At 31.8% G+C, this 13,875-nt stretch overlaps 1 protein-coding gene across 1 annotated transcript in view; it reads left to right on the forward strand.

Moving 5' to 3' along the window:
- The window catches only part of LOC129217323 (contactin-5-like), a 91,552-nt gene extending 85,572 nt beyond the window's left edge, over positions 1-5,980 (forward strand). The window contains exons 14-15 of the mRNA XM_054851604.1: positions 2,446-2,627; positions 5,853-5,980. Of these exons, the coding sequence (XP_054707579.1) occupies positions 2,446-2,481 (36 nt within the window). The 3' untranslated portion in view covers positions 2,482-2,627; positions 5,853-5,980. The remainder of the gene's footprint in view (positions 1-2,445; positions 2,628-5,852) is intronic.
- The last annotated feature ends 7,895 nt before the right edge of the window (positions 5,981-13,875 follow it).

Consider the following 13,875-nt stretch of genomic DNA (forward strand, 5'->3'; position numbering starts at 1 on the left):
CAAAAGAGATACAAGGTTTTGGTCAAAATTCAATTAATGGTGTAAATAATTAGTTTCAAATAAACAGCACTACATTTCAAGAAAATATCTAAAACATATGTTTTAGACATTTAAAAACAATTCTTATGTGCTTATCTTTGATATACGAAAAAAGGAAAACCGAAAGCTTAATTCATTAATACAGTAAATTAGTAATAATGTTCTTAACTAAACTTTGATTATAATCTAATTAAACGAGCAATGTAAATTAGCATATAATTTACATAATGAAGATTTAATCAGTATATTTAAATATAAGTATGGAAATGGATTGGAAAAACGTATTTATGTGCAACTTTCTTAATGAAAATTTTGTTATGCTTTAAGAGAAAACAGACAGATAATATATTCAAGCACTTAAATTCTAGAAATCAAGAAAACTAATTGTCTTGGAATTTTCATTAATTCTTGTTTCTTCAAACGATAAACTAAACTTCAATAAAGCCAAATCAAAAAATTAAACTTTAAATTAAACTTGTAATTGTGTTTTTGATTACACAAGTTGTTACAAGTCTGAGTTTTGAGCAGAGTTAGAAACGTTTTCGAAGTTAGATAGAACCGTTTGTTGGTTTTATTTAGATTAATATGAAATTTACAAAATATTAAGACATTTGTTAAAACAGGCGGTTTCAAAATTTAAAATTCATTAACTTTATTTTTTTTAAGATTGTTTGAGTATTGTTTTATTATTATGTATTTTGTTTTATTACTATGTATTTGTTTATTTATTTATTTTGACTATAAACCTAACTATATGAGTATAAACATATACCCTATGACTATAAGATTTTGCATATATACCTACTTGGAATGAAGTTAACAAAACGATTTAAGAACAATTAGCAATTTCCCTATTTGTTTTCCCAAAAAGTTGGCTTTTTTAAAAATGAAAGTCTCTTAATTTAATGGTGACTGGAAAACAAAAATATATAATTTCTGAAACACCTAATATAATGATAATTACAATTCGACGTCTATTTATATGTTAAAGGAGCATAGTATATGCTTAAAGTGCATATCTAAAATTATCAGTAAAAATATTTTAGAACGGTTATGAATAGTTATAAAACATTTACAGTTTTCACTAGTACATTTTAAGCAATAATTGCATAGTACAGATTCAGCGGCTGACCTAAAAGTAAGACGTAAACATGATTCAAAACACAACGGAACGGAATTATTTTAGGCGTTTGAGAAGTAATATATTGCTATTTTTGTTTCCCTGTTCACTATTAATCAAAAAACTTTAATTTAAAGAAAAATAGAAACACAAAAATGGAAATTGTTGATTATATTAAACTCGATTTGTTAAGTTCATTCCGTTTCATTCCGTAATCTCTTATTTTTTAATTTGCAAATAGCAATCCTTGTTTTTTTTTTTTTTTTTTTTTTTTAGTCTCTTCAGGAAATTTTTTTAAAAATAAAAGTAACACAGTGCTGCGATACCTCAACAAAATATGAAAATAGTGCACAATTGTGCAGAATAAAACAAATGAGGTGTATAATGAAAAAAATCTAAAAATTCAGAAATTAAAAATAGTTAACCATAATGTACAATAAAAGTTTACCTATCAGTTTCCTATGAATGAAAAGAAAAACCTTTTTAAAATAAAATATTTACGTGATTAAAATATTTGATAATGTTTAACATTGTTAGTTTAGCATGCGTATAAGTAACGTGTACATTGTTTTTTTTTTTTTTTTTTTTTTTTTTAATTTTGTGAAGTTATATTTTGCATGAATTCCTATTCAATAAAACCTTATTCTAGCGCTAATCCAAATTAACATAGTCCATCGTTTTAAATTTACGAATACTCCCAGTTGACACTGACAGTGTTAAATTTTGTATGGACACACATGCATGGACCATTATAACTACTGAATTGTTTGCTTGCATTCATTATGCTTTGACATCAAGGAATTTTGTGGCATCTTTCGAATGACAAAAAAAGTAATTTACTAAATGAAGTTGTACTTGCTGATGTATTATTTTCTTTTGTGGTTGATATCTATGTTTCTACTGCGTGTAGCATATGATAAATACTACTAAACATGTTTATTCTTTGAAGCATGGTTTGATGTGGAATTTACTCAAACTGCCATGATCTCCGAAAACAGATGTGAATCTCATTAGTTAATTTTATTTCTAGGAATAAAAATTAATATTTTTCTAATTTGATTTTTCCTAATTTCGGAAAAAATCGTCTTTTTTTGGGAATCAAAAATAAAAAAAGTCAAATTACGCCTTCTGCAAACAAAAGGTCTGTAGCGCAAATGTAGTACCCCGAGCTATAACAACATCTGCTTTAGAAAAATATTAAGATTATAGTTTACCAAACTTAAAATATGGTGAGGGTGACTTATGTTTTTTTATACAATATCTAGTTACGAAAGTATACTTTTCAGGGTATAGAAGTAATATTACCAGTTATTGAAAGATGAAATCTTCCTTCTACTACGTAAAAATGTGAACATTGAAATATTAGACTTCTGGGACTAGGTTTCTAAGATCAAATCAGAGACGACATTGCTTTTACTCTTCCAGAGACTAATTTTTGCTGAAAAATGTACTATCTATTGATGTCGAGGTAAGTTAGACTTTTTATTTCCTATATATTTGCTATTCCGTTTGAGATATTGCGTTTCTTGATATTGCTATCAACATAAATAAATCAAAACAGCTATGTTTTATTGATATAAAAATACTGGAATAATAGTTTCAACTAAAGATCTTTCAAATTTTTATGTAAGTACAAATTATTGAATTTGCTTATGTACATTACACTGTACAAAAAAAAATCAGGAACGTTTCTGGAAAATAATGAGCAGATAGTGTGACTAATTTCTGTCCGAAACATACTTGGAGAATACAGGAACTTTAAAACTGTTGAAGTTATCACCTTCCTGCAATTAACTTAGGGTATTTCTGAAATTTTCTACACGTATCAAATAAAAGTCAGTCAAGTTTCTGGAATAAATCAGGAACCTGTCAGGAAAACATAGATATGTTTTTAAAAGTAGGAATGCACCTAAAGCATTTAAGAAACATGGTCGTAACAAAAGCAGAATTGCAAACGACTGCCAAACAGCTTATTTGTCTGCAATTCTTAAAAAGCTGCAACATACAGAGACTACAGTTTGCATTGTTTCCGGAATGGTTCCGGTTGAAATGGAAACGGATCACTTAAGAATCTTCGCACTGGTAACTAAAAAGGTTGTTCATAACAGTGGAAAGTCTTTACTCATGAAACTTCTAGCAATTCCTCTTTTTTACAGAAAATTGGGGGAAAAACGTGCAAAATCCCCGAACGCTGCTTAATTACGATCTGTGTAACGTTTCGAAAATGTCATATTGTGTATTACAACACTAAACATTAAATCATAAAAGAATGTAGTTGGTGAAGAAGAAAAATTAAGTTTGTCAAAAATCTGCACGAATGCAGGTTTTTCACTGTTGGGAAAAATATGTTTAGCTACCAGTTTAAGGATTATCTGAACGTATTTATTATTTCTATCAGCTTAAGCACCCATTACTACTGCGCATCCAGATCGACTAAGCTCCCAATGCGAGTAAATAAGTGTTTGGATTCCGCAGCTTTGCAGGAATGGCAAGCAAGTGAGATGCTTGGTACTTGCAATTCTTTTTCAGCAATGGCCTTAGTTGTAATAATGCTTTTGGAGTTTTAGTGGCAAATCCGGAAGGCCCCAAGATATTAAAACCTATTTAAGTTTTTCTAACGGTTCCAGAAACACGATTAGCTTCAATCGGGGATTTGTCTGTATTATTTAGAAATATTTAAGGATGATTTTAGGAAGTTTACTGTCATATAGCAGAACACATTCCTGTTTTTTGAAAAATATGTACTGAAATAGGGCAGATCAGCTACCCATTATTTTCCACGGACGTTTAAAAATCGTTTTTATGGTGTGAGTCACAAAGTAATTTTGCAATTCAAAAAGTTGTTATTTTCTGTATAGATTTTTTCGATTTACTAATATAAGAAAATCAACGGTATTGCGCTAGTGAAAGGGTTCCTTGTATTTTGGAAATATATGTTTCCCGTTTAAGTAAAAAAGTAAGGTGTTTATTTGACCAAATCTGCAAACGCAGATGTACGAGCCCCAGTCGAGCAAAGACCGCCCATTATCTTGTCCAATCTGTAACCGTAACCGAAGTATGGTATATAAAAGGAAATTATCCAAGAATACACACTTCTGAGGAAAAGACCGATTTCTGAAATTCCCGGAAAACCTATACTCGAAAAAAGTACACTGAGAAAAATGAAGTTTTCAAAAATGAGTACATTCATGCTTTAAAATTTTCTTGAAACTTTTTGTTTCAAATACGAGTACCATTTTTTTTCAAATAAAGTGCTGAATTATTTCATACTCAAAAATGAGTACATAATAAACAGTTTTGTAATTGTTAGATGTCCAAAAATGAGCACACATGTTGATTTCAGTATTTGATGACTATCTAAATGTTTGAAATTTGAATACCAAGTAGTCGGAGCCATTTTGACTCGCGATACGTTTAAATTTAAATACTTTTTCGTCTTTTTTGAAATTGTTGTTTTTAGAGTTCACTCATTTAAAAATGCCGACAAAATGGCTTTTAATCCACCGAGATAGTTAAATGTCTTAGTGTGCTTCAAGTTCTGAAACTTTTGAAGCACTTAAAGTTGATACGGTGCCAAAATATGTAAACGGTATTTTTAAAAACAATCCCTTAAAGTACAATCCGTCAAATCTACAAAACTGTGATTTCTTTGAAACATTCAAATTAGCATTTGCCATAAAAGAAGACTAAAAATGTGTCACAGCCCTTTAAGCACAAGATATCTCTGCAAACTTCTACCTTCATGTGTTTTTCGAGAAAAAACACAACTTTTGTACGTAATTATGATAAGATGAAGAGATTTTTTCCGTGTTTTTAGTCAAAATATGAATGGACGTAGAGAGATCTCGCGCTGCCATCTTGGATTCCTGGTTCGTGTTTTTAGTTTGCGTTACATAACAAAAAAAAACAATTTACCTAGAAGTAGAACTATTCATTTATGAATTCAAAAAATAAATTTACCTTAAAAGAGTTTTTTTTTTTCTTTTTTTTGTAGCAGTAATATGTGCGACGATATTTAATTTCAAAGAAACCGGAACTTTTGTTAAAGCTGACTACTTCATCGTTTTTTTTTATTTTTTATTTTCTGGTCTGTGCGAAAGGTCTACACATAACTTTTCGTTTTTAGTTCGGAATCTGGATCAACCTTCACATACTATTTTTTTATGTATGAGGCAGTGAGAAGCAAAGTGGATATTTCCTAGTTTTGAGTAAAACGCGTATAAAGATTACGTCCTATGTAGGTATTTATTAAATTGTTTTCTAAATCATGCTGTACAGTTGCACCTACCAGTTCTACTAGTATTATCTCTTTCCCCAAGACAGAGGAGGGGTTCACCTACCATTTGTACTGGTTATCTCCAAATTTTTCATTCTGCTACTTGCATCCCTTTGCTTCTCACTACCTTATATATAAGTATGTGGATGCTTCACTTTATTCTGGAAAAACAAGTTTATACTGCACACTTGTTTGAAGGTCGCTTTGATTTTAGTTGAGGGGGATGCCCAAAATTGTGCCAGTTTGTGTCAAGAGAGGTAACAAGAAGTCTGACATGAGACGATTTGCGACATATGAAGGAAGGGGGTTAAAAGTGTAGAAAAAAAATGAGCCATCATTTATAGAAAGCCCCTTACCTGCTTTACGTAACTAATAGAAATAGGAATATTTTCTGTTAACGTGATTTTTCTGTTCCAGGTTCTGTCCATGTCGAAGCATATCTAATAAAAGTATAAAAGTATGAAGAAAGCTGTACCATGAAAGGCATTGTCTTCTCTGCGTGTATTGAATACGATCATAAAAATATTTATTTTTATACGTTTAATAAATAAAACATTGACATGAACTTAAGCAATCTGGAATTTCTGTATTTTTTATGCTATTATATTTCTTTAGTCTATTTGAGTCAACAATAAGAAATGTCGCTTTTTTCCATTCATAGTTCAAAGTAAGTATCATTTTTGTGTTTTTTCTTTCTTTCTCGAATTATACAATCCAAATGAATGTGGTAAAAATCTGTCAACATTACAAATCTGTTTAAATGCAGAGCGTTCTAAAAAAATGTATGCGCTCTTTGAATGTTAATTAGTATCACAACTTTTCTCTTATTCGTGGATGGCTTAAAGTAAGGGCTTATATCAGATTTAACTTTTAAGTAAAGAAATTTCATTCTTAAGTGTTACTGGAAAACTGAGAACGTAAGAAAAGTACAAAAACAGTTTAGAAGGGATTTTCATCGAAATGTACCAACGAAATTCTGAAATAAATGTTTGGTAAATGCGTTTAAGAAAGAAGGTTGATGAGAACTATTTAAGATTACTTCAATCATCCGCACACTTGTACAAGAAAGAAAAGTCACCGAAATGCTCTTTTCATCTCCAAATAAATCTTTTCAGCAAGCTGTTCCCGAGACAGGTGAGCATCTATCGAAAGACTTGTACGTACTCTTAATGAAGATGATTATTACCGGAGAATTAAGTTTTTTGAGCAATACCATGCAAACTTGCTGAATACGCTCAACTCTCATACATTCTCTCCCTCCCCCTAAGGTTTTCTTTTCTGTGGGGTCATGTCAAGCATGCTTACAGCAGAGAGCGTTCCACAGTCAGTGAGTTGAGAGAAGCCATCGAGAGGGAATGAGCTCAAATACCAATCGAAGTGATTTGAAACGTTTTAGGTGTCATTGGTCAGCGTTAACAGCTGTACCTGAACCACAATGGCAAGCAACTGGAACCCTTTAATTAAATGGCTAATTTCCGAATTGGTTAACTATATATATATACACATATATATATATATATATATATATATATATATATATATATATATATATATATATATATATATATATATATATATATATATATATATATACATATACATATATATATATATATATATATACACTGGTATGCAAAAATTAAGGACGAGACGGTTTTTCAATATAACTTTGTACAAAAGTTTTCCAAATCAACACATTTAATACCGTAAGATCCCCAATACGTAAGGACATGTGTAATGTAAGCAACACTTACTAAAAGAGAAATCAGAGGGATAAAAAGAAGCTTTATTGAAAAAGTAGCATGGAGCGCAATGCGACTGAAGGCCGAAACATCCCTGTGATGGGTGTCCAGCAAGAAACATCCGGTCTTTAGTAGAGGATATGATCTCCCCCGACTGCTAGGCAGGTTTCACAGCGTCTGCCAATGCTGAGAATGAGGGTGTCAATGAGTTGTTGAGGCATTGCTGCCCATTCGTCTTGCAGCGCCAATCGAAGCTCCCGAATCGTTACTGATGGTAAGGTACGAGCTGCCAAGCGTCTGCCTAGAAAATCCCATACATGCTCGATGGGATTGAGACCCGGAGATCGTGCCGGCCAATTGTCACACTTGTCACACTGCGGCCTTATTCCAACTTCCCAACTATTCGACCTCGGGTAAAAGCATCCAGATGTCGTCTAACAGATTGATTATTCGCCATTTCTCGCAGAGGCAGCAACTCGGTGTGATTTTAACTGCTATACGGCTTGCAATCTCTTTGCCAGAAATACTGATATTACACCGAAAACATGCTTTATACTACTCAGACACTCCACCATTACGTCTGCCTGATTATCTACGCATGTGCTACCGTACATCACCTTACTTAATCTCCTGATTGGTCTTTCTGTCCGCTATGACTCTTCGTTCAGCTGATATGCTAATTTTTCGACTTCGTCCTTAATTTTTGCGCACCAGTATATATATATATATATATATATATATATATATATATATATATATATATATATTGAAACTTCTGTATTAAAATAATTGTTTGTGATTTGGGTCATTCAAAGAGGGGATACATTTTTTGGGACAACTCGTATGCTTTCAGACTAGTCGTCGATATGAATTATTGTTATTTTTTAATATTTATTTAATTTTTTAATGTTTTTTTTTCTTTGATAAAATTAATGTAAGAATTTCTATAAAGCACCATAATTACGATAAAGAGAAAGCATTTCTGTTCAGTGCATCAGTTTTCCGACGACAACTTAAAGAGAGCATAAAATAATTAAATGTCATTCATACGTCTGTTTTAAGGTATCTTACGTCTGTGACTTACAAATATCCAAATTTTTTCTTCATTTTGACTAAATATGCTAGTGATGCCGAAGGTTAAGGGTTTCAATCATGCAATAGTAGGGTAACGGCACCAGCAACAATCATGCTTAAGACATCGCTCTCAGGTTAACTAAATTTTCTGAGCTTTTTAATGTATTTTGACTTTTAAAACTATTTTTCTATCATGCAACTACACCTCATCTTACTTTTGGCTGCTTCCGGATCCTCTAAATTAGTTAATTATATTTTTATTTGCTCAATTTCGAAACAAAGGTCCTACCCCCAGTAACAAACACCGAAAAATCGGATGATACCCAGTAACAGGTGAGCATTGGAAAAAATTCCCTTTTTCTCTTCAAAATGTGAAACAGTTATTTATTTTTAGAACTAAAGCCTCATTAAATTTTAATGAACATGAAACATCAGCTGACCGCGTACTAGTTGTTCATAACCTTCCACCACTGCCTTGTAAATACCAACTGGCTCATGAAATTCACTTTTATAAAACTAGATAATTGCACCGTATTCATTGGCCACAGGAACATCAGTTTTCCCTGCCTAAAAGTCTTATTGTTAAAATCCAAACTTACGACTGTCTGTTATTAGACCCTTGTCTGTTACTAGTGCCGTTACCCTATAGCTTCTAAACTAGTTTCGAAAGAGTATTTACCGAATATCATTTGTTTGATATCAAAATACGAACATATCTATTACAGCGTCAATACTATTACAGTACACTAAAAAATTTTCCTTAGGGTAAAAATATGTGCATGTTTTATTTGTGCATTTAAATATATAAACACAATCCAAGTAGCGTAAATCACGAAACCTGGTGATAATAAGTTTGACCTCTGTGCTACCATTGCAGTAATAGCAAACCTGACTATCTATCTCCACATTTCCTGTCTTTAGGACAAGATTGTAATCGTTAATTTTGATTTTTTATCATTACGTGATGCAGGAAGACACGGGAAAATGAATCGCTTAAAACCTATGATAACACAAAAACTTCGTGTGATAAAACAATTTTGATTGAGTATTTGAAATCAGCGTCAAAAATTCTGTTAGAAACACTATAAACATTTCACTCACACAAAACCTTTGTTTACCAGTGCCATTAGTTCATATTATTATGCTGGTCCATTTTTATTAATATTTAGTTTTCTCTTAAATTTAGTGGTTTTCTAGCAGTAGTATTGCAAAAGAGTACAAGCATACCATAGAAAGATACACAATCCAAACATTCAAAAGTTTTATCCTGGTCTGTGAAATGTGCGCGCAGTGCAAAAATCCTTTCACGGTAAGTCAAGGCGGTATTTCTGCTTTGATAGTTATGCTGATGTTTAATTCAAAATGATGATTAACGAAATGCTTAAAGTTAAAACTTGCATAAACTGAGTGACTTTAAACCTGTGTGCGTTTAAATAAACTTTTGCACGTATCAGAATAATACATTTTGTTCGCAGAATACTCCACTGATTAGCGTGACTTCCCGCTGTGCTAGAGAAGTCACATTTTTGCGGCACGTTTCCGTGGGATTGTTAATATTTTCCTTTACGTATGTTAAAGCCAAACCCGAAGTTACGCATTTTAACTTTTATTGTAGTAAAATTTACTTTTATAATAGTTATGTTAACTATTCAATGTTAAAATATCTATCGTAGCAATACATTATAAATTTTATTCTAAAGAAAATAATGAGGTAAAGATTTAAAGTTTAAAATTTGCTGGAAACTAAATTTTTTCTAAAATAACGTTAATCTTTTAGACTGAAGGGGCATAAAATTATGATTAATAACACCTAAATAATTAATTTGTATAAAAAGATATTTCATAAACAAGAAGACACTAAAAAAAATTGTGTAACCATACTCCATAAAATCGGTCGCAGCTTAAGCTGCCTCCACTGTTCTGAAGTAACTTAACTAACATAACTAGTGTAAAGTTACTCATCGCTTGTGAAAGTTTACACCATGATTATGTAACTACAGCGCAACGTCTCATCCATTTCTGCGTAAGGTTACACCTACATTTCTGTGTGCTTAATCATTCTATTAAAACCATAGTGCAAAGTTCTTCAAACAATTTGAGTTTTTAAAACAATGATGTTTCACACTTAAGAATTCGTGTAACGTTACACCCATTAATACTGGTAACCTTACACATTTTTTTTACAGTGGATGATATGCCTGTAATAACGGGGAAAAATATTTTCGATTTTAAACCGAAACTTAATTTTTATAATGCTTAAGTGTTAAGCTTTCATCTGACTTTTTCGAACGATTTATTACGTTCATGCATTTTAACAACAAATATATATAGTTTTTGATTTTAATGTACAAACAAGACGTTTTTTTTCATGAAGAGAGGAAATGACCTGAGCGGGGTCAGAACCTATAACGAATCTCTGGCAGGTCGCTTTCACCTCTGGGCCACCAGGGGCGATTGTCGCTTCGCTAATGAGAGTAAATCTGCTCTGCGCTGATTATGATCTTTACGCGAGCGCTTTGAATTCTATTGAAACCATAGTGCAAAGTTCTTCAAACAATTTGAATTTTTAAAACAATGATGTTTCACACTTAAGAATTCGTGTAACGTTACACTCATTAATACTGGTAACCTTATACTTTTTTTTACAGTGGATGATATGCCTGTAATAACGGGGAAAAATATTTTCGATTTTAAACCGAAACTTAATTTTTATAATGTAAAATATATTTGTTGCTCAGTGCGTAGTAGTGAAAAAAAATTAAAATAGTAATCAACATGTTACCTTTAACAACCTTTAATTGTGATTTTTTATTTGCGTTTTTCATTTAATCCTGCTGCAGTGTTCGGGTCCATTTCGACCCAAAAGAGATTTCACACTGCAATAAAATTTCGAACAACATTGGTATAACGTTGTAACTTCATGAATTTGTTTCTTATTTTACAATTCAAGTTATTTTTTTGTTTTAATTGAAAAATAACCCTGCTTGTCAGAAAAAAGTTTACGTATACTGTGTTCGGGTCCTTTTGGACCCATATGATTTAAATCATTCATCAGAGGAACAACATACGTTATTCTTCCTTATATTATGTCTAAATTACATAACGATAAATAAATCATATATTTATTGAGATAAAATAATATATATCTATATATTTATGTATGATTCCCCACCCGCGCCTTTTTTTATTTTTTTACTTTAAATACCATTTTTTCCTTTTTATGTAATAAAATAGATAAATGACAGTGCCATTGTTTCTAGACTGCCCTTTATAGAATTCAACGCTCCACAAGTGTGCTCGATTGTGAGGAATTCCCTTGCACTCTTCTCCCCGAACCCTGCGTTCATACTATTCTGTGCAGCAAATCCTAATGCCTGTATGAAAGGAAAATCCTACAGACTGCTTAGAATTTTTATAGAGACTTTAGGTATGGCTTTAGTAAGAGAACATATATGTAGAAGAGACGTGCTCCCATGCCAAGAAGCAACTGCAAAGTTAGTGAAAAGCATGCAAAGGCAATCAAAAGACGATGCCAGTTCTACTCCCGAAACAATGGACACGGCAAGCAGTAGTAGAAAAAGAAGTCGTAGCTATTTGTGCAAATCAGACAATATAGTACAAAATGCATGTGTGAAGTGTGGCAAATACATATGTAAGTCACATTTGAATCAAATATGTACAAAATGCATTGATACAGTTACTCAGCGATGATTATTTTATTTCTTTGAAAATGGTCTCATGAACAGGACACTATTTTTTTATGTATTTCATACAAATATAAATGTTATATTGTTGTACAGCGTTCATTTCAACTCCGTCTTTTTAAACTTCTAATTTTCTTGTAAATTACTTAAAATGTTAGCTTACATAATTTTATGTTAGTTGTCATTTGAACGAAAACTGGAATTACTATTTTACTAGTTTATTTTTGTGTTTTCTTGAATTCAATTCATAAAATGAAACATATAAAGAGCGTGTTTTATGTTCAAAAGTTTCTAACAAGATCAAACAACTTCTTGCAATAATCAAATTTGAAAACAGAAAATCAATTGGGCTTTAGCGATTGAAATTAGATACGTTGGGTCCATTTGGACCCGAACACAGTCTACGTAAGTTCGGAACGAACACTGCAGCAGGGTTAAGATATATCTTGCGTTATTGCACTTTTTCTAAAAACTTAAGGAGTTGATTTTAATACTTATCACTGGTATTTTGGGTAACTTGTTTAAAAATCAGTCAAAGAATTAAAGTAAAATTTATACAAGAATTTCAGCAGGTATTCTCAAAACAAGAAAACAAAAAATACTTATATGTCCATACAAAAAAAATTTTCTTAAATCATTCTTGCTCTAAAGAAAGAATGATTTAAGAACATTTTTTTTTTTTTTTTTGAGAAATCACGATTGCTTATTGCTTTCGTTTGACTGTTTTTGAGGTCCTTTGGTTTTTCCCACCGCCGGCCTCTGCACCATCACCGTGGACAGGCGGGCTCCTCACGCTGCTGCTCCTATAGCGAAAGCCGTCTCCAGGTTGCATCCATGTCCTACACACACGCGAATACATACACAACTACACACACACACATACAGACACTTACACATATACACACACAAAAACCTACACACACACACACAAAACTACCCACACTTTCATGCCTGCACACAGACACAAACACACATGCCTACACACACATACCCCATACACACAAACACACATATCCCCCCCACACACATTCATGATTGCGAAAAACCTAATTTGAATTCAAGATGTCAAAATTCAAATTAATTAATTTTTCAATTTTTTTTAAGATTAAGATTAAGAACATTTTGCTCTAAAGAAAGTGTGGAAACTAAGATTAATTTCTTAACATTTCCATGCTTCTTTATAATGTGCTTATGTTATTGTTTAATATGATTACTGAACGAAAATTAACACATTGATTTTATACAGGCTAATATTTTAGGATAGAAAAAAGTCACAACATGGAAGCACAATAGATTCATATTTTTCAACGAAATATTCATGTTTTCAGGCTTCCAAAAACAGTTAACCTCCAAAACATAAAACAGTAAAATAACGTAACAATGTTTCCAGGAGGTTAGTTTCAAATAGTGTTTGAGAAAAAATCTTAAAATATTTCTTCAGTGTAAGAAAATGTGAATTAAAAATATTGGAAAGTATTTACTCCTTACCCGTTTATCAGCATTTACTCCTTACCTGTTTATCAGCATTTACTCCTTTCCAAAATTCATGAAAAGCAGTTTGAACTTTAGCAACCTAAACATATAATATCTTAGGAACTACAATGCTCTCATGCGGATAGTGTTTTGGAACAAAAGTTACCCTTGTAACTGATTCTTGAATAATGGATAAGCAAAGAAACAGAAGATGTGCTTCCTAAAGAAGAAACAAAGAAAAAAGCTCCTAGCGAAGAACACTGATCAATTTGAGAGATAAAACAAACAGTATTCTGTTATCTTGCCTCAAAGGATAAATGTCATTTTCCTATAACAGCTGGTTGTAATGGACTGGTCATTAAAAGCTCACTACTGCGGTTAAACTCAAAAATGAAATACATTGTTTCTGGTTCCTAAAAATTTTATGTTTCTCAATACCATGAAAGG

This window comes from Uloborus diversus, chromosome 2, assembly GCF_026930045.1.
Source record: "Uloborus diversus isolate 005 chromosome 2, Udiv.v.3.1, whole genome shotgun sequence".
NCBI classification, from domain to species: Eukaryota; Metazoa; Arthropoda; class Arachnida; order Araneae; family Uloboridae; genus Uloborus; species Uloborus diversus.